Source organism: Ornithorhynchus anatinus, chromosome 3 (genome assembly GCF_004115215.2).
Source record: "Ornithorhynchus anatinus isolate Pmale09 chromosome 3, mOrnAna1.pri.v4, whole genome shotgun sequence".
Classification (NCBI taxonomy): domain Eukaryota; kingdom Metazoa; phylum Chordata; class Mammalia; order Monotremata; family Ornithorhynchidae; genus Ornithorhynchus; species Ornithorhynchus anatinus.
This window is the reverse complement of record NC_041730.1, coordinates 19,322,194-19,345,099: the sequence shown is the minus strand read 5'-3', so window position 1 is coordinate 19,345,099 and position 22,906 is coordinate 19,322,194. Positions and strand designations below refer to the sequence as shown.

General features: G+C 51.0%; 2 protein-coding genes across 3 annotated transcripts in view; one reads left to right on the top strand and one right to left on the bottom strand.

Moving 5' to 3' along the window:
- Positions 1-10,003: 10,003 nt before the first annotated feature.
- Positions 10,004-20,489, top strand: SMTNL1 (smoothelin like 1). The gene is made up of 7 exons (XM_029059041.2): positions 10,004-10,726; positions 11,066-11,231; positions 11,920-11,971; positions 12,217-12,369; positions 12,604-12,718; positions 12,974-13,125; positions 20,033-20,489. Exons 1-7 carry the CDS (start codon positions 10,004-10,006, stop codon positions 20,175-20,177), a joined length of 1,506 nt encoding a protein of 501 aa, XP_028914874.1. The 3' UTR covers positions 20,178-20,489.
- A 1,631-nt stretch (positions 20,490-22,120) lies between these two features.
- Positions 22,121-22,906, bottom strand: part of UBE2L6 (ubiquitin conjugating enzyme E2 L6) — a 29,141-nt gene continuing 28,355 nt past the window's right edge. For both annotated transcript variants that reach the window (XM_039911407.1, XM_029059064.2), the window contains exon 4: positions 22,121-22,806. In XM_039911407.1, coding sequence (XP_039767341.1) covers positions 22,655-22,806 — 152 coding nt within the window. In that variant the 3' untranslated portion in view covers positions 22,121-22,654. The remainder of the gene's footprint in view (positions 22,807-22,906) is intronic.

Below are 22,906 nucleotides of genomic sequence, written 5' to 3'. Positions count from 1 at the left end.
GTGCCACCCTGACAGGGGACCTTAAACTCACTGTGTCCAAAAAAAAAAATAAACTCATCCTCCTTCTCACATCCTCTCCTCCATATATCTTTCCCATTACGTTATGTTACATTACACTGCATCCTTTTCTCCTTGAAATTTTATCCAACTGTGGCTTCACTGACACTGTCCTCTCTTAGTTCTCCTCCTCTCTCTCTCACCTCTCCTTCTCATTCTCTTTTGCTGGCTCCTCCTCTATCTCCCACCCTCTGGCAGTGGGTGTCCCTCAAGGCTCATATTCTAGGTCACCTTCTGTTCTCCAACTACACACACTCATTGCCCCCATGGCTTCAACTATCACCTCTATGCAGATGATTCCCAAGTCTTACATCTCCAGCCCTGACCTCTCTCCTTCTCTGCAATCTCGCATTTACTCCTGCCTTCGGGACATCTCTACTTGGATGTCCTGCCGACACCTCAAACTAAGCACGTCTGGAACTGAACTCCTTATTTCCCCCCCCCAAACCCTGTCCTCTCACTGTCCTTCTCTTTTCTGTAGACGATACCACTCTCCTCCCTATCTCACAAGCCTTTAATCTTGGCGCTGTCCTGGACTCATCTCTCTCATTCCACCCACATATTCAATCTGTCACTAAATCCTGCCAGTTCCACCTTCACAACATTGCTAAAATTCACCCTTTCCTCTCCATCAACACAGCTACCAAGCTGATTAAAGCAGTTATCCCTTCCCGACTTGACCACTGCAAGCCTTCCCGCTTCTCTCCACTCCAATCCATATTTCACTCTGCTGCCTGGGTGATTTTTCAACCAAAACGTTCAGTCCATGTCTTCCCACACCTCAAGAACCTCCAGTGGCTACTCATCCGTCTCCATGTCAAACAGAAACTCCTTACCATTGACTTTAAAGCATTCAATCAGCTTGCCCCATCCTAGCCTAGCTCACTAAATCTCCTACTACAGCCCAGCTGACATACACCACTCCTCTAGCACCGTGCCCCAATCTCTTCTGTCTTGCCTCCGACCCCTTTCCCATATCCTCCCTCTAGCCTGGACTCCCTCCCCCTCCATATACACCAGACCACCCTTCTGTCCACCTTCAAAGCATTATTAAGGTCCCATCTTCTCCAAGAGGCCTTCTCCGATTAAGCACTCTTTTCTCCAGCTTGCTCTTCCTTCCGTGTCATCTGTGTACTTGGATCTGTGACCTTTGGGCATTTGATTATTCACCCCACTTCCAACTCCAACATTATGCACTTATGTACAGATCTTTAATTATATATTACAAATTGCTTATTCATATTAATGGCTGTTTCCCCCTCTAGAACGTAAGCTCATTATGTGCCATGAATGTGTCTGCTAATTTTGTTGTATTGTAGTCTCTTCGTACAGTGTTCTGCACATAGTAAATGCTCAATAAATACCATTAATTGATTGATTATAGCTGACAACACTGCCATCCTTTATGTCCCTGAGCCTATAATAAAAATCATAATAATAATAACTGTGGTATTCATTAAACACTCACATTGTGCCAAACACTGTCCTAAGCACTGGGGTAGATAGGATACAATCAGATCAGAAACATTCCCTGTCCTATATGGGGCTTCCAGTCTTAGTGGGGAGGGAGAACAGATTTTTAGGCCCCATTTTACAGATAAGGAAGCTGAGGACCAGTGAAGTTAAGTAACTTGCCCAAGGTCACACAGCAGGTATGGGACAGAGCCAGGATTAGAACTAGGGCCCACTGGCTTCCAGGGCCATGCTCTTTCCACTAGGCCACACTGCATGACATTCCCCTCAAATCTTCCTTTTCAACCCCCACGTTCGGTGGGTTGCCAAATCCTATGGCTTTTCTTCACCACATTTCCAGATTCTGTCCCTCTCCATCCAAATGGCCACCAGATCCATCAGTCAATCAACTGTATTTATTGAATACTTACTGCATGCAGAACACCACAGTAAGGGCTTGGGAGAGTACAAAAATAACAGAGTTGGTAGACACATTCCCTGCCCACAAGGAGCTTACAGTCTAGAATGGTCACCCATCCATCTCCACATCAAACAAAAACTCCTCACCAGTGGCTTTTAGGCCCTCTGCCACCTTGCCCCCTCCTTCTTCATCTCGCTACTCTCCTTCTACAACCCAGCCCGCACACTTCGCTCCTCTCATGCTAACCTTTTCACTGTGCCTCAATCCCATCTATCTCTCCACTCACCCTAGGCTGCATCCTGCCTCTGGCCTGGAACACCCTCCCTCCTCAAATTCAACAGACAATCACTTTCCTCCCCTTCAAAGCCTTATTGAGGACACATCTCCTCCAAGAGGCCTTCCTTCCAAGACTAAACACCTCCTTTCTTCTTCTCCCCCTCCCTTCTGCATCACCCTTTCTCCCTTTATTCATCCCCCCTCCCAGCCCCACAGTACTTAGGAACATATCTGTAATTTATATATTTGTATTGATGTCTGTGTCCCCCCACTCTAGATTGTAAGCTCTAGCTCTCGTGGGCAGAGAATGTGTCTGTTTATTGTGGTACTGTACTCTCCCAAGTGCTTAGTACAACGCTCTGTACACAGTAAATGCTCAATAAATACGATTGAATGAATGAATGAAAGCTATAACAAGCCTTCAAATAGCCTGGCTTGACTACCGCATCAGCCTCCTCACTGACTGACTTCCCTCCAACCTGGGCTCTCTCCAATCCACACTTTTCTCTCTGCTGCCAGGACCATTTTTTGAACATGTCATTTTAATAACAACAATGATAATAATGGTATTTGTTAAGCGCTTACTATGTGTCAAGCACTGTTCTAAGAGCTGGGGGAGATACAAGGTAATCAGGTTGTCCCACGTGGGGCTCACAGTCTTAATCTCCATTTTAGAGGTGAGGTAACTGAGGCACCAAGAAGTTATGTGAGTTGCCCAAAGTCACACGGCTAACGAGTGGCAGAGCAGGGATTAGAACCCACGACCTTTGACTCCCAAGCCCGGGCTCTTTCCATTAAGCCGTGCTGCTTCTCATTTTGCCCACGTCTCCCCGCTCCTCAGGAAGCCCACAGCTACTCAGCCTTCTCCGCATCCAGCAGAAGCTTCTGACATGGTTTTAAGGCAGACGCTCGGTCATCGGTCCACATCCACTCTCCTCTACCACAACACCCACCTTGTTCTCTTCATTCCTCTAAAGCTAACCTACTCTCTGTTCATATCCTCCTTGTGGGCAGGGAGCGTGTCTTCCATCTCTATTATATTGTACTCTCCCAAGTGCTTAGTGCAGTTCTCTGCCCACAATAAGCACTCAATAAACAACATTGATTTAGTTGATTGATTCATTGCTCCAACAGACTACAGACCTCCCTATCTCTAAAGCCCTTCTGAAATCAGCTCTCATTCATTCATTCATTCATTCATTCATTCAATAGTATTGTTTGAGCGCTTACTATGTGCAGAGCACTGTACTAAGCGCTTGGAATGTACAAATCGGTAACAGATAGACAGTCCCTGCCTATTCAATCATATTCATTCATTCATTCAATAGTATTTATTGAGCACTTACTATGTGCAGAGCACTGTACTAAGCGCTTGGAATGTACAATTAGGCAACAGATAGAGACCATCCCTGCCCACAATGGGCTCACGGTCTAGAAGGGGGGAGACAACCATTGGAGATTTTTGAGGAGGGGGGTGACATGCCCAGAACGTTTCTGAAGAAAGATAATCCGGGCGGCAGAGTGAACTGTAGACTGAAGCAGGGAGAAACAGGATGGGAGATCAGAAAGGAGGCTGATGCAGTAATCCAGTCGGGCTATGATGAGAGATTGTACAAACATGGTAGCGGTTTGGATGGAGAGGGAAGGGAGGATCCTGGCGATGTTATGAAGGTGAGATCGGCAGGTTTTGGTGACGGATTGGATGTGTGGGGTGAATGAGAGAGCGGAGTCAAGGATGACACCACGGTTGTGGGCTTGGGAGGTTGTCCCACGTGGGGCTCACAGTCTTAATCCCCATTTTACAGATGCGGAAACTGAGGCACAGAAAAGTTAATTGACTTGCCCAAGGTCACACAGCAAAGTGGCGGAGCCGGGATTAGAACCCAAATCATCTGATTCCAAACCCCTGCTCTTGTCATTGCTCCCCTTAACTTAACAAATGCCATGAAGAAAAGGCCTCCCCTTCCACAATATTACGACTAAATCATACTATGCTGAATCATATAATAACAGAACTGGACTAAAAACTCAGGTTATACCAGAATGATCGACCGGCCATTGTGCTATATCCAAATCTTATAATGTAGAAATGGGTTATAGTAGAACTACCACGCTACAGTAGAATAATCCTTCCACTCACCATGTAATATCCAAACATACAAATACTAAGTCACATTAGAATAGAGCAGCCTCTGAATCTTTTATGTTAAATCCAAATCTTGTCGTACAAAACCATGCTGCAGTGGAATGACCTGTGTGTCTATCATCAACAGCAGCAGCAGCACTGTGGCTTAGTGGATAGCGCCCAGGCCTGAGAGTCGGAAGGACCTGGGTTCTAATCCCAGCTCCGCCCCTTGTCTGCTGTGTGACCTCGGGCAAGTCACTTACTCTCTCTAGGCCTCAGTTTCCTCATCTGAAAAATGAGGATTAAGAGTGTGACCCCCATGTAGGATGGAGAATGTGTCCAACCTGATGAATTTATATTTCCCCCAGTGCTTAGAATAGTGCTTGGCACATAGTACGTGCTTAACAGGTACCGTAATTGTTATTATTACTCTTATTGTCAATGGTATTTATTGAGCGCTTTACTGCGTGCAGGACACTGTACTAAGCGCTTGGGAGAGTACAATCCAACAGAGTCGGTAGGCTCGTTCACTGCCCACAATCAGTTTACAGTCTGTCTTGGGGAGAACCAAAATGTGTAATGAAAATTAGTGTTATAGCAGAACTGTCAGTGTATCGTGCTCCGTCCAGTATATGTAGTGAAAGCTGGGTCATCCTGGGACGAGAGGTCTGGTCCCTGGAATTGTGACTTGGGGCAAGTCACTTCACTTCTCTGTGGATCAGTTACCTCATCTTTAAAATGGGGATGAAGACTGTGAGCCCCACGTGGGACAACCTGACTACTTCGTATCTATCCCAGTGCTTAGAACAGTGCTTGGCACATAGATATTGTCATCATCATCACCAGTGGGGGATGCCCACGGGACTGGTGCCCCCCATTGGGGCACCCAACAGGGCAATTCCCCCCTCCACCTGGAGCTCTGGATTCTTTTCAGACCCCAAAGCCAGGCCCTGGAGGGAATAGCGGCTTGGATATGGTGTGGCAGAATAGATCTGGATCTCCTCGGAGCCCAGGGGTCAGTATTATCCTCTTCAGAAGGACAAACAGGCCTTCAAGAAGCCTTCCCTGACTAAGCCCTCAACCCTCCCTCTCACTCCCTTCTGAGTCACTCTTGGAGGCAAGTCGGGGGGATCTTCTTCCCTTGAGATCTCTGAAAACAGACAAGCACCATCTGGGAAGTTCTGCCCTGAGGCAGAGGATCTAGAGGACATTCCAAATTTGGGATTCTCCGCTTTTCCCCTCTGAAGCCAGCGGCAGGATTGGGAGCGAGACCCAGGAGATGCAACTTGGCAGCCCAGGACTTCATCCGTTCTCCGATCCCTTCTCCCTCCCGGTCTCCCTGCCTTGCTACGTGTGTCCCTGGACTTCTGCCTTGACCCAAAATTGGCAGCTGCCCCTGTTCTCTGCCCCACCCACTTCCCTAAGCCTCCCCTCCGCAGCTGCCGAAAGAGGCGTGTTGGGAAGTGGGCAAAGTGGCTAGGAGAAGAGATAGACCCCCCGATGGGCAGTACGAGAAACTCCGGGGGTCCAGGGTGTGGAGGCCGGGGTCTGCAGATGGCCCCGGGGAGTTGGGGAAGCAGGTGGGGTTTCTGGGCCAGATTACCGGGGTTGGCTCCCCCCGAGGAGCACTCCGGATTAGGGGGTCTTGCCTTTGGGTGGGGGGGGGCGGGATCAGGCCCAAAGGTGAAAGCGGGGCAGGTCCTGGGGGGGGAGGGGTGCAGTGGTGATTGAAAGCTGCCACCTGTCCGTCCCCCGTCAGAAACTGGAGCCTCAGAGCCCGGGGAGGGGTGTTGTACCAACAGGATCATAAACAATGAGCCCTGGCCCGTTGGACCCCGGTGGGGTGGGGGGGTGGGGTAGGGGGTCTGGGCAGGGTCCCGGGTGATGATAGATGGGGTGAGGAGGGGAACCCGGCCAGGGTGGGATTAAAGGGAGAAGTGGGGAGAAGCAGCTCGACCGTAAGAAGGATTCCGTTCCAGAGACGGAGCGGCGTTCAAAGCGGCAAGAGGTAGGTGAAGCTCTGAGCAGCTCCCCCCACCCAATGCGCACACAAACACACACACACGAATGCACACACTGTCCCTTTTCAGGGCTGAGCATGATGGGGTGGGAGGCAGCCCTGGGCATTTTGGGCACCTCACCCTGGACTGCTGCTCCATAAGGGCCCCTCAGTCCCCCGCACAGGATAAAGGAGACCAGGAGCGGTATCCCCTCCGGACTGTGTGCCTTAATGAAGGGTCATCTCCTCCGAGAAGCCTTCCCTGACTAAGCCCACCTCTCTTCTTCTCCCGCTTCCTTCTCAGTCTCCCTGACTTGCTCCCTTCATTCATCCTCTCTCCCATCCCCACAGAGCACATGTACATATCTCTAATTTATGTATATTAATGTTCATCTCCCCCTCTGTAGTGTGAGCTCGTTGTGGGCTGGGAATGTGTCTGTTTATTGTTCTTTTGTACTCTCCCAAGCGCTTAGTACGGTACTCTGCACAAGGTAGGTGCTCAATAAATGCAATTGATTGACTGACCGATTGACTGAATCCAGCAATACGGCCACCCGGGGCCAGTTCTATTCCTCGGCCTTCTGCGGGGAGTTGTGCCCCTGAGGAGGACTGACCCTATTCATTCATTCCTTCAATTGTATTTATTGAGCACTTATTGTGTGCAGAGACAATCCCTATCCAAAGGCGGGCTCACAGTCTAGAAGGGGGAGACAGACATTAAAACAAAACAAGTAGACAGGCATCAGTAGAGATAGGCATCAGTAGACAGTAGGGTCCAGGGGTTGGGGGGAATCTCTGGTGCTGACTGGCAGGTGTGAAGATTTAATTTGATAATCATGGTATTTGTTTTTGTGCATGTGAGTTTCTGGCATTTGTTAAGTGCTTACTATGTGTCAGGCATTGTACTGATTGCTGGGGTGTACACAGGATAATAATAATCATAATGGTATCTGTTAAGCACTTACTATGTGCCAAGCACTGTTCTAAGTGCTGGGGTAGATACAGGGTAATCAGATTCTCCCACATGGGGCTCACGGTCTTCATCCCCATTTTCCAGATGAGGTAAATGAGGCACAGAGAAGTGGCTGAGCTGGGATTAGAACCCAGGTCCTCCGATACCCAGGCCCGGGCTTTTTCCATTAGGCCACACGGTTTCTCTAAGCCCTTTGTTAAGCACTAACAAGCAGTGGGGTAGATAGAATGCAATCAGATACACCACCTACCAATTTGGGAGAACAGGTATTTAAGCCCCATTTTACAGATAGAGGAGTAGAAGAATGGCGAAGTTAAGTGACTTGCCCATGATCACACAGCGGGCATATGTCTGGGATCCAGGAGTCGAAACGGGGCATGGGCCGATCTGGGTTCTAATCCCGGCACCGCCACCTGTCTGCTGCGTGACCTCGGGCAAGTCACTAAACTTCACTGTTCCTCTACTCCTCTATCAGTAGAAAGGGGATTAAGACTGTGAGCCCATGTGGGACTCTCTCCAACCTGATTATCTTTATCCACCCCACACTTAGTACAGTGCCTGGCACAGAGTAAGCGCTTAACGAATAACACAATTATTATTATGTCCTTTATGTATTTTAAAACATTTTTTATGATGTTATTTGTAAGTGCTTACTATGTGCCAGGCACTGTACTAAGTGGAAGGTAGATCCAAGTTAATCAGGCCTGACACAGTCCCTGTTCCACAAGGGGCTCACCATCTAAGTAGGAGAGAGGGCAATATTGAATCCCCATTTTACAGATGAGGAAACTGAGCCCCAAAGAACTGAACTGACTTGCCTAAGGTCATAGAGTGACCAAGTAGATGGAGTCGGGATTCGAACCCTGGTCCTCAAACTCCCTAGGCCTGGGCTCTTTCCACTAGACCACACTTGCTCCTCAAGAAGGAGGTCTTGCTTGGTCTTCCCTCTTCTCCCTCCAGGGTGTTTAGGCCATGAGATCTCAGGGAACATCAATCAATTAATCAACTAATCAATCAATGGTATTTACTGAGCACTTACCGTGTACAGAGCACTGTACTAAGCACTTGGGAAAGTACCATACACAAGGGTAGGTATAGACGAACCCTGCCCACGAGCAGCTTATAGACTAGTTGGGGAAATAGATATTAAATCACACTACATATGGAAATGGACATGAGTGTCGCAGAACTGAGGGAAGTTTGAATATCAGAGCAGCGCTTAAGGGAGAGGAACACGGGTTTATTGATGGAGATGGTTGGAATCTGAGAATCAAGACTCTAGAATGTGAGTTCTTTGTGGACAAAGAAATGTGTCTCCCAACTCTGTGGTATAGTAGTAATAATAATAATAATAATGATGATGGTGGTATTAAGCGCTTAATATGAGCCGGGCACTATATTAAGCTGTGGAATGGATGCAAGCAAATCAGGTTGGACAGAGTCCCTGTCCCATATGGGGCTCACAGTCTTAATCCCCATTTTACAGACGGGAAAACTGAAGCACAGTAAAGTGATTTGACCAAGGCCACGCAGCAGACAGGTGGCAGTGCCGGGATTAGAGCCCAGGCCTTCCGACTCCCAGGCCTGTGCTCTATGCACTAAGCCATGCTGTATTCTTCCAAGCTGTTAGTACAGAGTTCTGCACACAGTGATTGATCAAGGGTGTAAGATCAAAACCATCAAAAAGCAGATTCCCACCTTACCTTTCTGGGTGGGGTAGAGGACAGGGCCCCGGGGTCTTAGATCCTGGAGGGAAATAGATGACAGGCAAGATGAGGAGCTGAACCCATATTCCCTCTCCCCTTGTCCCCCTGCCCTCCTGTCCTCCTGCCCAATTCTCCAGTTGCCCTGAGGGCTATTGCCTGAGGGAAAATAATATTAATAACTGTGGTATTTTTTAAGCACTTAATCTGTGCCAGGCACTGTAGTAAGTGCTGGGGTGGATACAAGCAAATCGAGTCTCAGTCCCAATCTCTGTCCCACAGGGGACTCTCGATCTCAATCCCCATTTTACAGACGAGGTAACTGAGGCCCAGAGCTTAAAAGTGACTTGTCCAAGATCACACAGCAGACAAGTGGCAGAGCCAGGATTAGAACCCATGACCTTCAGACTCTCAGGCTCTACCCACTTCGCCAAGCTACTTCTCGGGGGTAAAATGTCAGAGGATATTTTTAACTCGTGACAGCACTGCCCACCTCATCTCCCCCTCCCTTCTCCTTATTTCTCCAGCACATTTCTCACCTGAGTCACCAGTCAGGGTCCTATTTGGGGACTATTTTTTTGGTAACAAGACCCCCCCTGAGAGAGTCAGGGAAATGACAAAACCATCCCAGTCCAGAGCCACTGGGGCTTGGCTCCTTCCAACTTCTACTCCTTCAATCCCTTCTCCCTGAGAAACACCCAAATAGAGATTTTATTTATACAGCTCCCACTTCATTTCCACATGTTACGCACAGCAAAGTAAAGATCCCTGGACCCTGGCTGGAGCCCCCATGCTAATCCTTGCCTTCCTGGGCTGCTCCCATCCCTGGAGCACGAATAATCCGAGGGCCTGCTCCAGGGAATAGGACGAGGAGGAAGTTTGCATTCCTCCCACTGGACCAAAACTCATCTGGGATGTCAGATTGTGTGGATCTTTCTGGCCTGTAGTGGGATTTAGGGAATCCAACATCTTGGGTTTTGCCTTCTCTTTTCCAGAAATGGAGGAGGGGGACAAGAGTGTTCTTCTAGATGGGCCTTCTCCCTCCACTCTGACAGCAGAGCCTGGGGCGTCAGAGTCTAAGGGCACCAAGGAAGTAGAGGAAGACAAAAGCACGTCTGGAGACAGGGCCAACGAGGACATTCGACCGGGGGCAGCAGAAAGGAAGTCAGCTGAAGGAGAAGGAGGGCCTGTGGTTGAACCCAAGGAGCAAGTTGACGGGATAGAGGAGGTCAAGTCTAAGCCCAAGGAGGAGGTTGATGAGAAAGAGGAGGTCAAGTCTGAATCTAAAGAGACCCTTGAGGAAGAGAAGGCCAAGTCTGAACCCAAAGAGGGTCTCGATGAAGAGAAGGCCAAATCAGATGTCAAGGAGGAACACGGGAAAGAGCAAGCCAAGTCTGAACCCCAGGAGGATCACGGGAAAGAGAAGTCCAAGTCTGAACTCAGAAACGATCATGGGAAAGAGGAGGCCAAATCTAAACCCAAAAAGGCTGGTGAGAAAGAGAAGGAGGCCAAGTCTGACCTGAAAAAGACTGGAGAGGAGGCCACGCTTGGCCTGCAAATGGATCAACGGAAAGAGGAGGCCAAGTCTGAACCCAGAAAGACCGGTGAAAAAGAAGAGGCCAAGCCTGAACCCAAGAAGCAGGAAACAAAGCCCGACAAGGAGAGTTGCAACAAGGTTTCCACCAAAGAGCCCGGGGCAGAGGAATCTCCTGGAGCTAAGGTGAGGGGGTGCTGTCAGAGCTACGCGACCAAGACAGATCTTGGACTGCAGAGATGCAGAGTGTCACCATAGGGTGGGCAGCAGGGAAGTGAGAATGCAATTCCCTGGAAGCCTTGGGGAGGGTTGTGTGTACGTGAGACCATACACCAGTGTCTGACCCAGTATGTGTGTGTGTGTTTGTTTGTGTGTATGACTGTACACCACTGTCAGTGGCGGGGTGGGGGAGCGTGTGTGCGTTTATGTGTGTGTGAGACTATACACCAGTGTTACAGCTGGCGTGTGTGCATGTGAATGTGTGCAAGCCTCGGTGTGGGAGCCAGTGGGCCTATGTTGACCCAGGAGCCAGGAGATGCCGCGGAGGTCCCAGCCCAGGAAGCGGAGGAGGAAAAGGAGGAGGAAGAAAAGGAGGAGCAGGCGGAGGAGACAGGGGAAGGAGCTGCCATCCCAAGCTCCCCCGAATGGCCAGAGAGCCCCACGGGGGAGGATGGGGAGGGCCTTAGTCCAGGTAAGCAAGGCCTCGGCGTGGGCAGGAGCCGCCAGGACTCCTTTCTCCCCTCCTCGCGAGACAAGAGTGGGGAAGCAGTTCCTTAGGCAAGTCACTTCACTTCTCTGTGCCCCAATTCCCTCATCTGTAAAATGGGGACTAAGACTGTGAGCCCTATGAGACTGCGGGGACTCTGTCTAACCTCATTGGTTTGTGTCCACCCCAGCGCTTAGTACACTGCCTGGCATATAATAAGTGCTTAACAAATACCATAATAATAATAACTGAAGGCCCGCAGGGGCCCTAAACAAAGGGTGGGGGGGAAGCGTGGCTGGGGATCAGGAGGAGGCTTCCGAGCCGTGGGGAAACTGCTCCGGCCCAGGAGTGGCGGCTGATGATAGTGACCCCAGTGGTCTGGGTTGGGGCTGGGATGGGGTGGGGCAGCCAACTGGGGCATGGGACCAGCCCGTCCTCACCATAATCCTCGGCGGCATCTTTAGCAGGTTTCATGGATCAACTTCTGGGTGCAGAGCACTAGCCCAGACACACATTGAAAATAGATATGGCCCTCACCCCTTAAGGAAACCCTCACCCCTTGCCTTCTAACTTCCATCAGAGATAGAGGGGAATTAGAGAAAAGGAAACTCTGGGCAGGCCCTGTGGTTCAGCCCTCAAGACTTCCCTGTCTCTGTCTCCTCTGTCTCTTCAGATGGAGCCATCCCAGATGGTTCTGCTTCAGGAGAGACCAGCCCAGGAGCCAGGTACCTCCAGGCGAAGACTTTAGGAATCCCGGGTCCACCACGGTCCTCACTCCCCATTCCCCCTAAACCCACCAGACAGCGTTTCCATCCCCTCCTCCCCCTAAACCCCTGCCCGCTCCAATCTCCCCGGATCCAAGACCTGTCCCGTGACCACTTTGTCTCATTCCCCTTTCCTTACATCCCCCCATCCTCCTTCTTCTCCTCCTCCTCCTCCTCTCCATCTCTTCCTCCTCCTCCTCCTGCAGTGAGTCCTCCCCCGGGGAAGGGCCTCAGAGCCCCTTGGAGTCCCCTCCCTCTGGAGAGAGAAAGAAGCTGCCGGAGCGCAGAGCGGCTCCCCCGGCCCGCCCCCGCGGCCCTCGTGCGCAGAACCGCAAGGCCATCATGGACAAGTTTGGGGGGTAGGCACTGGGGCTGGCCCTTGGGGAGGGCAGTAAGAGGAGAGGGGGCCCGGGTGAGGAAGCTCAAGCTCCTCCATCCCTCAGGGCCAGGGAGGGGTGGGGAGCCATGGGGCTGGGGGCCCGCACCCCTGGGAGAGGAGATCCAGGAGTTCTTTCTCCTTGTGTCCTTCCTTCTGACCATCTCCCGTCCATCTCCTCCCTGGTCTCCTCCTCCGCGGGTGACCCGGACAACAGGGCAGCCTCGGGCCCGGCCCCGCTCTTCCGGAACCCGCGGGCAGCGGGGGCGGCGGTGGGCAGCGTCAGGAACATGCTGCTGGACTGGTGCCGGGCCATGACCCGCAACTATGAGGTGGGAAAGGCATGAGGTGGGAGGGAGAGGAAGGCCGGGGTGTGGGAGGCCACAGCCAGGGCTGGGGGGGGGGGGGTAGGGAGGGGGTGGGGATCTGGTGTGGCAGGCCGGGCTTGGTGCAGAGGGCCAAGGGGCTCACCGACCCAGCCCCAGTTCTCCCTGCCGGGCCGGAGCGGAAAGGGCCGGTCCTCAGCCCCGCTGACCTTGGGCCCTGACTGGCCGGCCCTCTGGCCTCCCGCCACTCCCGCCCCCCAGCACGTGGACATCCAGAACTTCTCCTCCAGCTGGAGCAGCGGCATGGCCTTCTGCGCCCTCATCCACAAGTTCTTCCCTGATGCCTTCGACTACGCCGCCCTCGACCCCAAGCGTCGCCGGGACAACTTCACTCTTGCCTTCTCCACTGCAGAGTGAGTCCCGGGGGCTGCGGGTGTGGGGGTGGTAGTAACCTTCCTTCCCGCCATGGGGGAAACCCTGAGGGACCCCAGGCCTGTTCCAGGCTCCAGAGCCACTTTTGCTGAGAAGCTGAGAAGCAGCGTGGCTTAGTGGAAAGAGCCCTGGCTTGGGAGTCAGAGGTCGTGAGTTCTAATCCCAACTCCGCCACTCGTCTGCTGTGTGACCTTGGGCAAGTCACTTCACTTCTCTGTGCCTGAGTGACCTCATCTGTAAAAATGGGGATTAAAAAATGTGAGCCCCAAATGGGACAATCTGATTACCCTGTATCTATCCCAGAGCTTAGAACAGTGCTCTGCACAGAGTAATCACTTAACAAATACCATTATTATTATTATTATTATTACTGTTAACCATGGATTTCATTATGTGCTTGCTTTCTGCTCTCCCCCACCTCAAAGCTTTATTGAAGGCCCATCTCCTCCAAGAAGCCTCCCTTGACTGAGCCCTCCTCTCCTCTTATCCCACTCCCTTCTGCATCGCCCTGGCTTGCTCTCTACATTCGTCCTCCCTCCCAGCCCCACGGCACTCACGTACATATCTGTAATTAATTAATTCATTCATGTATATTAATGTCTGTCTCCCCCTCTAGACTGTGAGCTTGTTGTGGGCAGGGAATGTGTCTCTTGTTATTCTATATTCTCCCAAGTGCTTAGTACAGTGCTTTGCACACAGTAAGCACTCGATAAATACAACTGAATGAATGCCAAGCACTGAGTTAAGCATGAGGGTGGACTGTTCTAACCTGGTTACCTTGTATCTCCCCCAGTGCTTAGCACAGTGCTTGGAGAATAGTAAGTGCTTAACAAATAAGATGATGATTATTATCACTATTATTATCAATCTGGTCTTGGTTCATTCATTCAACCATATTTATTGAGCACTTACTGTGTGCAGAGCACTGTATTAAGTGCTTAAGTTGTCTTGGTCATTCTTGTCATTGTATGATACTTGTTCGGCGCTTATTATGTGCCAAATCCCCACTCAGGGTGGCACCTGGAGGGTTTCCGGTCCTCTACCAGTCATGGCTACGGGAGGGAGAGTCAAGCAGAGGCCTACCCTTTCCATTCCTAGCTTGGGCAGTGGCTAGCGAGTGGAAGGCCATCTGCTACAAGTTAAAACTCACCCGTGCTGGACAGCAGCGGCATGGGAGAGAGTCGAGGGCGGAGACTCGTTTACTGCACGAAGGAGGCAGTGGTAAACCACTTCTGGATTTTTACCAGGAAAACTCTACGGATAAGCTACCAGAACGATTGCAGATGGAAGTGGAGCGTTCTGGGAGAGATGTGTCTATGGCTCGCTATGGGCCGGGCACGACTCGACAGCCCAGGACAACAAGAACAATGTGCCTAGCATTGTTCTAAGCGCTGGGGTAGATACAAGTTAATCAGGTTGGACACATGGGGCTCCCAGTCTCAATCCCCATTTTACAGAGGAGGTAACTGAGGCCCAGAGAAGTGAAGTGACTTGCCCAAGGTCACAGAGCGGACAAGTGGCAGAGCCGGGATTAGAACCCATGACCTTCTGACTCCCAGGCCCGGGCTCTATCCACTACACCTTGCTGCTTCTGTCCCTCCATGGCGACTCCCACCTCCAGGTTCTGCAGCTCGGATCACAGGCAGAGTTCTCCGGGATCTTGAGCCAGCTGGGGGTTCCCTGCTAGAAAACCTCTAGAATCACGCGAAATTGGCATATTCCCCCCCAAATGGCCACTATAATGTACCCTCCTAGGTGGTGTGCCTGGCGTAACTCGGGTGACGCCACGGGCGTCTCTGGGTCTGGTGTTTGGGAGAGCGGTCAGCATCCACCCTAGTCCTTCCCTGGGAGGAAGAGCTCCTTGACAAAGTCCCAACTCTGCCTGTCGTGGGGAAATGCACGGGGGGTGGTTTCCTCCCCACCCTCCTCTCCTGGGTTTGGATCTGGGGAGGCTGGCGCAGTTGGGAGGGTGGGAGAGGGGAGCGATCCAAGGGGAGGGGCTCGTGAAGACGTTGGGCAAGCCAGAGGATTGGGCCCCGGGGAGCGGGTAGGGGAGCTCCGGCAAAGCCGACTCTAAGGGCTTCTCTAAGCCACTCTGCCAGGAGATCAAAGCACTTTCAAGGCTTGACCTCACTCAGCCTCACTTAGCATAGCCCAGAAAAGCCAAGAAGGGGCCGAGGGAGGGGGAATCCAAGAATCCTGGGACAGAATGGGGGGCGGTCACTCTGAGATGCTGCCTCCCGGACTCCTCCAGCCGCCCCCACCCCAGTTCTTCTCGCTGCTATGTCAGGGAAGGCAGCACTACAGGGGGTCAGACGTGCCCACCTCATTCTTCAAAATCTTCTCCTGCCACTGCCTCAGGGCCCAAGTCTTGAGTTTCAGTTCCGCTGGCCAATGCCCAGGAGAGGATTTCCATAAGGGACCTAACTTCTTCTAGAGAGGACCCAGGGGAATGAGGAGCCAGGGGGAGCAGACACTTGCAGGCTATGTGATCTTGGACAAGTCACCTAACTTTTCCATGCCTGTTTCCTCACGTTCTCTGACTCTCAGGCCCGGGCTCTTTCTACTAGGCCACATTGCTTCCCAACCCGATGATCCTGTCATTACCACAGAGCTTACTTAGTACAGTGCTCGGCACAAAGTAAGCACTTAATAAATACCACAATTGTTATTATTATTACATGGGTCAACAAGATCGAGTGCCTCCTCCTTCTTCCTTTCTTCCTCCCCTTTCTCTTCCTCCTTCCTGTCCTACTCCTCTTCTTTGCCCTCTCACCCTGGACTGGGGAGAGACGAAATACCTGGATTCTAATTTCAGCTCCAGTCAGATCAAGGCTTCTCAAGAAACCTTGAGAAGTCGATTATACTGTGAGCCCGTCAATGGTCAGGGATTGCCTCTATCTGTTGCCGAATTCTACATTCCAAGTGCTTAGTACAGTGCTCTGCACATAGTAAGTGCTCAATAAATACTATTGAATGAATGAAGAGTGGGGTTCCGTGCTCCTCTGACCCCAGTCACACGGGCTGAGGAAGGAAGGAAACATTCGGCATAATTGGGTCCTAGGAATACAGCGACTGGCCAAGAACTAAAACTGTCCAGTTGGTTTCCATCTTTTTAGTGAGTTTAAGAAAGAGTCATGGAGTAGAGCAGAGGCCCAGGCCAGGCCAGACTTGGGAGCTGTGATTCCAGGAGGTGGACATAATAATGGAGAGGGGAGATCCTGAGCCAGGCATGTCCATTCACTGGTTTGCAGCCAATGGGCTACAGGACTCCTGCTAGGCCAAAGTTGAATTGACCCTTCACCATAGCCTTGAAAACAACGAGAAGCAGCGTAGACTAGTGGATAGGTCTGGAAATCAGAAGGACCTGAGTTCTAATCCCAGCTCTGCCACTTGTCTGCTGTGTGACCATGGGCAAGTCACTTCAGTTCTCTCTGCCTCAGTTACTTCATCTTTAAAATGGGGGTTAAGACTGTGAACCCCATGTGGGACAGGGACTGGTTCCAAACTGATTAGCTTGTATCTACCCCAGTGCTTAGAACAGTGTTTGACATATAGTGCTTAACAAACACCATAACTATTATTATTATTAAACAGGGCAACTGAAAAATCCTCCCACTGTGGGATTTTCTTTGGGCAGGTCTGTATGAATCCCCCTGCCATAGTTTGGGGCTAATGTATGTTAGTTGGGCCCCCACGTGACATGAGATGTCATTACTTGACATAGTATGTATGAAAATATTGAAGCCTTCTCTCCAATTCCTCCTCCATTCTTCCCCACCAATCTCTCAGTCCAAGAGCTCCATTCATTCATTCATTCATTCATTCATTCATTCGTATTTATCGAGCGCTTACTATGTGCAGAGCACCGTACCAAGCACTTGGGAAGTACAATTCGGCAACAGATGGAGACGATCCTTACCCAACAATGGGCTCACAGTCTAGAAGGGGGAGACAGACAACAAAACAAAACAAGTAGACAGGCATCACTACCATTAAAATAGATAAATAGAACCATAGATAAATGTACATCATTAATAAAATAAATAAAGCAATAAATACATACAAATATAAACAAGTGCTGTGGGGAGGGAAAGGGGGTAGAGCAGAGGGAGGGAGTCAGGATGATGGGGAGAGGAGGAGGGGCAGAGGGAAAGGGAGGGCTCATTCTGGGAAAGCTTCCTGGAGGAGGTGAGCTCTTAGGAGGGCTTTGAAGGGGGGAAGTGTGCTAGTTTGGGGGATGTGAGGAGGAAGGGTATTCCAGGTCAGTGGTAAGACGTGGGCCAGGGGTCGACGGCGGGACAGGTGAGAAGGAGGGCCAGTGAGAAGGTGAGCGGCGGCAGAGAAGCGGAGTGTGCGGGCTGGGCTGGAGAAGGAGAAAAGGGAGTGAGGTGGGGTGGGGGGGGGAAGGGGATGGACAGATCTGAAGCCAAGAGTGAGGAGTTTTTGCTTCATGCGAAGGTGGATAGGCAACCACTGGAGGTTTTTGAGCGAGGGGAGTGACGTGTCCAGAGCGTTTCTGCAGAAAGATAATCCAGGCGGCAGAGTGAAGTATAGACTGAAGCCGGAAGAGGCAGGAGGATGGGAGATCAGAGAGGAGGCTGATGCAATAATGCAGTCAGGCTATGATGAGAGATTATACCGGCAAGGTAGCAGTTTGGGCGGATCTTGGCGATTTTATGAAGGTGAGACTGGCAGGTTTTGGTGATGGATTGGATGTACTCCATGAGCTCCTGCATGAGCTCCTAACATTAAAATTTGCTAATCCCCTGAATGTTAGCATTTGCTAATCCCTCAGATATTAGCTCTAACTAATTAACTCTAGTGGGTGGGGCTGTTATGCTTAGTTGCCTGGGAATGGGGGGCGGCTATTAGGAGCAGTTGGCGTGTCTCTGCCCCTACGGGCTTCTGCAAGGGCAGGGGTGGTAGCGGGGGTGTCTAATGGGGTGGGGGAGAGGCACTGTACAGAGTACTGTACCAACTGCTGAAAACCTAACGCCTATTTGTAACCTCTTTACACCATCCGTGTGTCCAAGTGGGAAAAGTACAGACCTGGGGGGTCAGAGGACCTGGTCTACCGGGTGACCTTGGGCAAGTCGCTTAACTTCTCTATGACTCGGTTCCCTCATCGGCAAAATGGAGACCTGTTCTCCCTCCTACTTACTCTGTGAGCCCCAGGTGGGACCTGATTATCTTGTACCTACCCTAGGGCTTAGTACAGTAAGCGCTTAACAAATGCCACAATTATTATTTACATGTGCCCGCAGCCTCTTAAATTTGCCACCCTAACAAGAATTGGCAACGCTACCTGTAGCCAGTGAGGGGTCCCTCTCACCCAGAGCACTGGTCTCGCCTTCCGATTCACTCGGTGATCCAAGCTCAAGTTCCTTAGGTAAAACACTGGCCACACTTGCTCTGTGACCTTGAGCAATTAACTTAACTTCTCTGTGCCTCAGTTTCCTCAACTGTAAAATAGATTCAACACCTGTTCTCCCTCCTACTTGACTGTGAGCCCCATATGGGACAGGGACTGTGTCCGACCTGATTGACTTGCATCTATCCCAACCCTTAGAACGGCGCTTGACACACAGTAAGCACTTAACAAATATATTTTTCAAAGGTGTTTCCCTTACTAAGGGAGGATGAGAGTAACCGGTTTGCCTTTAGCTCCATGTGAAGCAAAGGTTTTGCTCTGTCTCCGCTGTTTTACTTCTCCGTTCTGGCTCTGTCAGCTGATCTTCACTCTCCCCCAGACTCAGGGCTTCTGGGGGAACTTATGCGACTGATTCCTTCAAACCCTAGGTTGTTAAACAGGGCCCTGAGATGCGTGCCCACTGATGCCTCCAGGGTGATGGGGAAGAGGTTGTGACACTCTGTTCTATGACAGAACGGGAGGATTCGGGGAATCTGTTTCCCCCCTCCTCCAGAAACTCCAGTGGTTGCCCATCCACCTTCATGTCAAACAAATCTCACCATTGGCTTCAAAGCACTCCATGCCTTGCCCCCTTTTATCTCACCTCACTGCTCTCCTACTACAACCCAGCCTGCACACTATACTCCTCTAATGCTCATCCTCGATCGCGTCAATCTCGTCGCCAACCTCTCGCCCACATCCTGCCTCTGGCCTGGAATGCCCTCCCTCCTCAAATCTGACAGACAATGACTCTCCCCCTTGCTTCAAAGCCTTATCGAAGGCACATCTCCTCCAAGAGGCCTTCCCTGACTAAGTCTTCCTTTTCTCTTCTCTCACTCCCGTCTGTGTCACCCTGACTTGCTCTCTTTATTCATTCCCCCTCCCCGCCCCATAGCACTTATGTCCGTATCTCTAATTTATTTATTTGTTTATATTAATGTCTGTCTCCCCTTCTAGACCATAAGCTCACTGTGGGCAGGAAATGTGTCGGCTTATTGTTGTATTGTACTCCTTCCTTCATTCATTCATTCTATCGCATTTATGTGCTTACTGTGTGCAGAGCACTGTACTAAGCACTTGGCAAAGTACAATACAACAACAAACAGTGACACTCCCCGCCCACAATGAGCTCACAATCTAGAGGTGGGGAGACAGACATCAATACAAATAAATAAAATTACAGATATATGCATAAGTGCTATGGAGCCGGAGGAGGGGAGAGCAAAGGGAGCAAGTCAGGGCAACACAGAAGGGAGGGGGAGTTGAGGAAAAGTAGGGCTTAGTCTGGGAAGATCTCTTGGGGGAGACGTGCCTTCAAGGGAGAATAATTGTCCGTCAGATTTAAGGAGGGAGGATGTACTCTTCAAAGTGCTCAGTACAGTGCTCTGCACCCAGCAAGTTCTCAACAAATGAGCTCCCCAGGGTGGCATCCACTTTTCCCCACCCCTTTGACATTTGACCTCCTTCTCTCCCAGGAACTTGGCTGATTGCGCCCAGCTGCTGGAGGTGGAAGACATGGTACGCCTGGGCGTCCCCGACTCCAAGTGCGTGTACACCTACATCCAGGAGTTGTACCGCAGCCTGGTCCAGAAGGGGCTGGTCAAAACCAAGAAGAAATGAGGCCCCAGCCCGAGGCAGGCGCGTCCGATCCGCATAGTCAAAAGGCCTGTGGGGGCTGCCCTTCGCTCAGGCCTGACGTGGGCACCTCTGAGCATTCTGGAGGCGCCTGGCCGGGGCAGAGGGAGAGATCCAGTAGCGGGGATAGATCCTTACTGAGAATCCCTCCCTTTCCCATCCCGCTGGGGGAGTCGGGAGTGAGGCCGCCATTATCTGAAGAGAGCCAGAGGCGGGGCGTGGTGCCAGAGAGTACCCACTCTTCTCCAGGAGGTGCTAGTGACTGTCCAGCTTGCTTGCCCCAATAAATCCACTTTTTTCACATCCTTGGCCCAGGTCTTGTCTTTGGTGCTTCTTGGTCCCCAGCCAGGAGTCCCGCCATTTTCTTTTTCCAAATGCCCTGTGGAGGCCTCCCCTCAGCTGAGTGGACCCTGGGCAACGTGAGGATGGGGGTGACTGGGGTCGAGAGGACAGGGAGTTTAAGTACTATAAGTAAGGAGGAACAACTTGGTTATGTTGAACAACTTTTCAGGAATCGCTAGCCTGGGTTTGATTCTGAGTAGTGGCCAGGATCTGGGGTGGGAAGCGTGTAGCTGAGAGCGCTATTCTGCATTAGTGACCACAGCTTGGTCAAAATGAACCTCTGGGCCTTCCCGTGTTGCTAGTTCTCCCTGAGAGCAGATGTGTTCTAGAGACTTGGGAAGGGCTGTGGCAATAATCTCCTAAAGATTTTTCTCTTGGATCGGGTTGAGACGGGAGCCGTCTGCTCCTTCAGGGTTTTCGTGGTAGTCTGTTGTCATGTTCGCTCCTCTGGTGTTGCCCTTGGCGTGCTGACATGCTGCGTAATATTGACAGTTCTTCCAAAATGCTTGTTCTCACTACATGTTTTATCAGTTGCATTAATTAGACACTTAACTGTGTGCGGAGCACTGTACTAAGCGACTGGGAGGCTACTGTACGACAGAGTTGGTAGACATGTTCCCTGCCCGCAACGAGATTACAGTCTAGACAGGGAGAGAACGTTGTTGGGGAACTGACGAGCGTTCTTCTGACACTGTACACCTTACCTGGATAAAGCTTTTGTTTTGTTCTGCTTTGCTGTCTGTCTCTCCCGTTTAGACTGTGAGCCCGTTATTGGGCAGGGATTTGTCTCTATCTGTTGCCGAATTGTACCTTCCAAGTGCTTAGTAGAGTGCTCTGCACATAGTAAGAACTCGGTAAATACGGTTGAATGAATGAATGAACAGTCCAAGCCACAGCCAGGGCCTTCCCGACATTCTAGAAGTTGAGGCTTCAGGCCTCACTTCGCTGGTCCTGCTCTACCTTTCCCGGAAGGGAGCAGGGACTGACAGGAATCTCGATGGGATGGGGGCCGGGCGGCTTCTCCCTGGGGCTGCATACCTCGGGTCCTGTGGTGAGTCGTTATGGGTAGGGAATGTGTCCGTTTATTGTTGTATTGTACCCTCCCAAGCACTTAGTACAGTGCTCTGCACACAGTAAGCGCTCAATAAATACGAATGAATGAGAAGCTGGGGTACAGCCGCAGTCGTAAACTCAGTAAAGCCAGAGCAATTCTGCCTGGCTGCTTACACAGCTTCCCAGCACCTCCCCTTTAATAGATCTCTCTCCCACAGCCTCCAGGGGCCATTCCAGTTCCTCATGGCAACCCTTATGGTCAGAAGGCCCTTCTTTTTAAGCTAACCTAAACCCTGAATGCTGCAGTTTCAGCCCATGTCCTGTTGTCCAATATTCAGAGGAGATGCAAAAAGTTGGACCTCCCCCTTTGGCGTAATAGCTGCAAGACCAGCGTTTGAGTTGGAGACAGTTAAGTAGCTCTTTTCCAGGTTGAATAATCCCCGATCTTTTAACTTTTCCAAGCCTTTTGGATTCCTGCATAACCTCAAGTCCCCATGGCTTCTCTTCTGAAGCTAAAACGGAGCACAGAGTCATTATTTCTCACTCAAATTTATTGCACTCTCAATGTGCCAGACACTGTTCCTGACAGTGAACAATCATGGGCCCTGCTCTCTTGGAGTTCACAATCTAATGGAAATGAGATCAGTCTACTTTTATTAATCCTTAATTAACTCCATCAATTAAATGAAATGAAAACAAATCCTTCAAGGTTAGATGGTGATAATGGCAACTGTGAAGTGCTTACCATGTGCCAAGCACCATATTAAGCACTGGGGTAGATAGGAGATAATCCTGGGGGGGTGGAGGGGGCACAGTCTCCATTCCGTCTAAGACCCACCCATCCTTCCCTGCATCCCACCCAAGTTTATCCCTCTTTCCCCTCACAGCTCCGCTGGTCTCTGAGTCCAAGAGGGCTTTTTGACAATTTGACACCCCTGCGTCCAGCCCTCCTGATTTATCCCGGTGGCCACAGGGGATTTAGGTTGCTCTGGGGGCAACTGGGAAGTCCAAGCAGCGTCCAGTAGACGACACAGGTCGGGGGTGGGGGGAGGCGGGCCGGATCCCGGCTAAGCGGGGCGCTTCTCCCCGAAAGAGAGGGTGAACTCCTTGGCCTTCTTCTGGAACAGCGCCGGGTTCTTGGTGAGCTGGTCGGCCAACTCGGCTCGCAGAGGCTGCCCCAGCTCCGGTTTGTTCAACAGCGAGACAAGCGCCTCCAGGACTGAGGAGGTAGGGGGGACAAAAGGTCAGAACAGGGGAGGGGAGCTCAGGATGAGAAACACTCAGCCCCTACCACCCAGGGTCACCCCAACCCTCAAGTC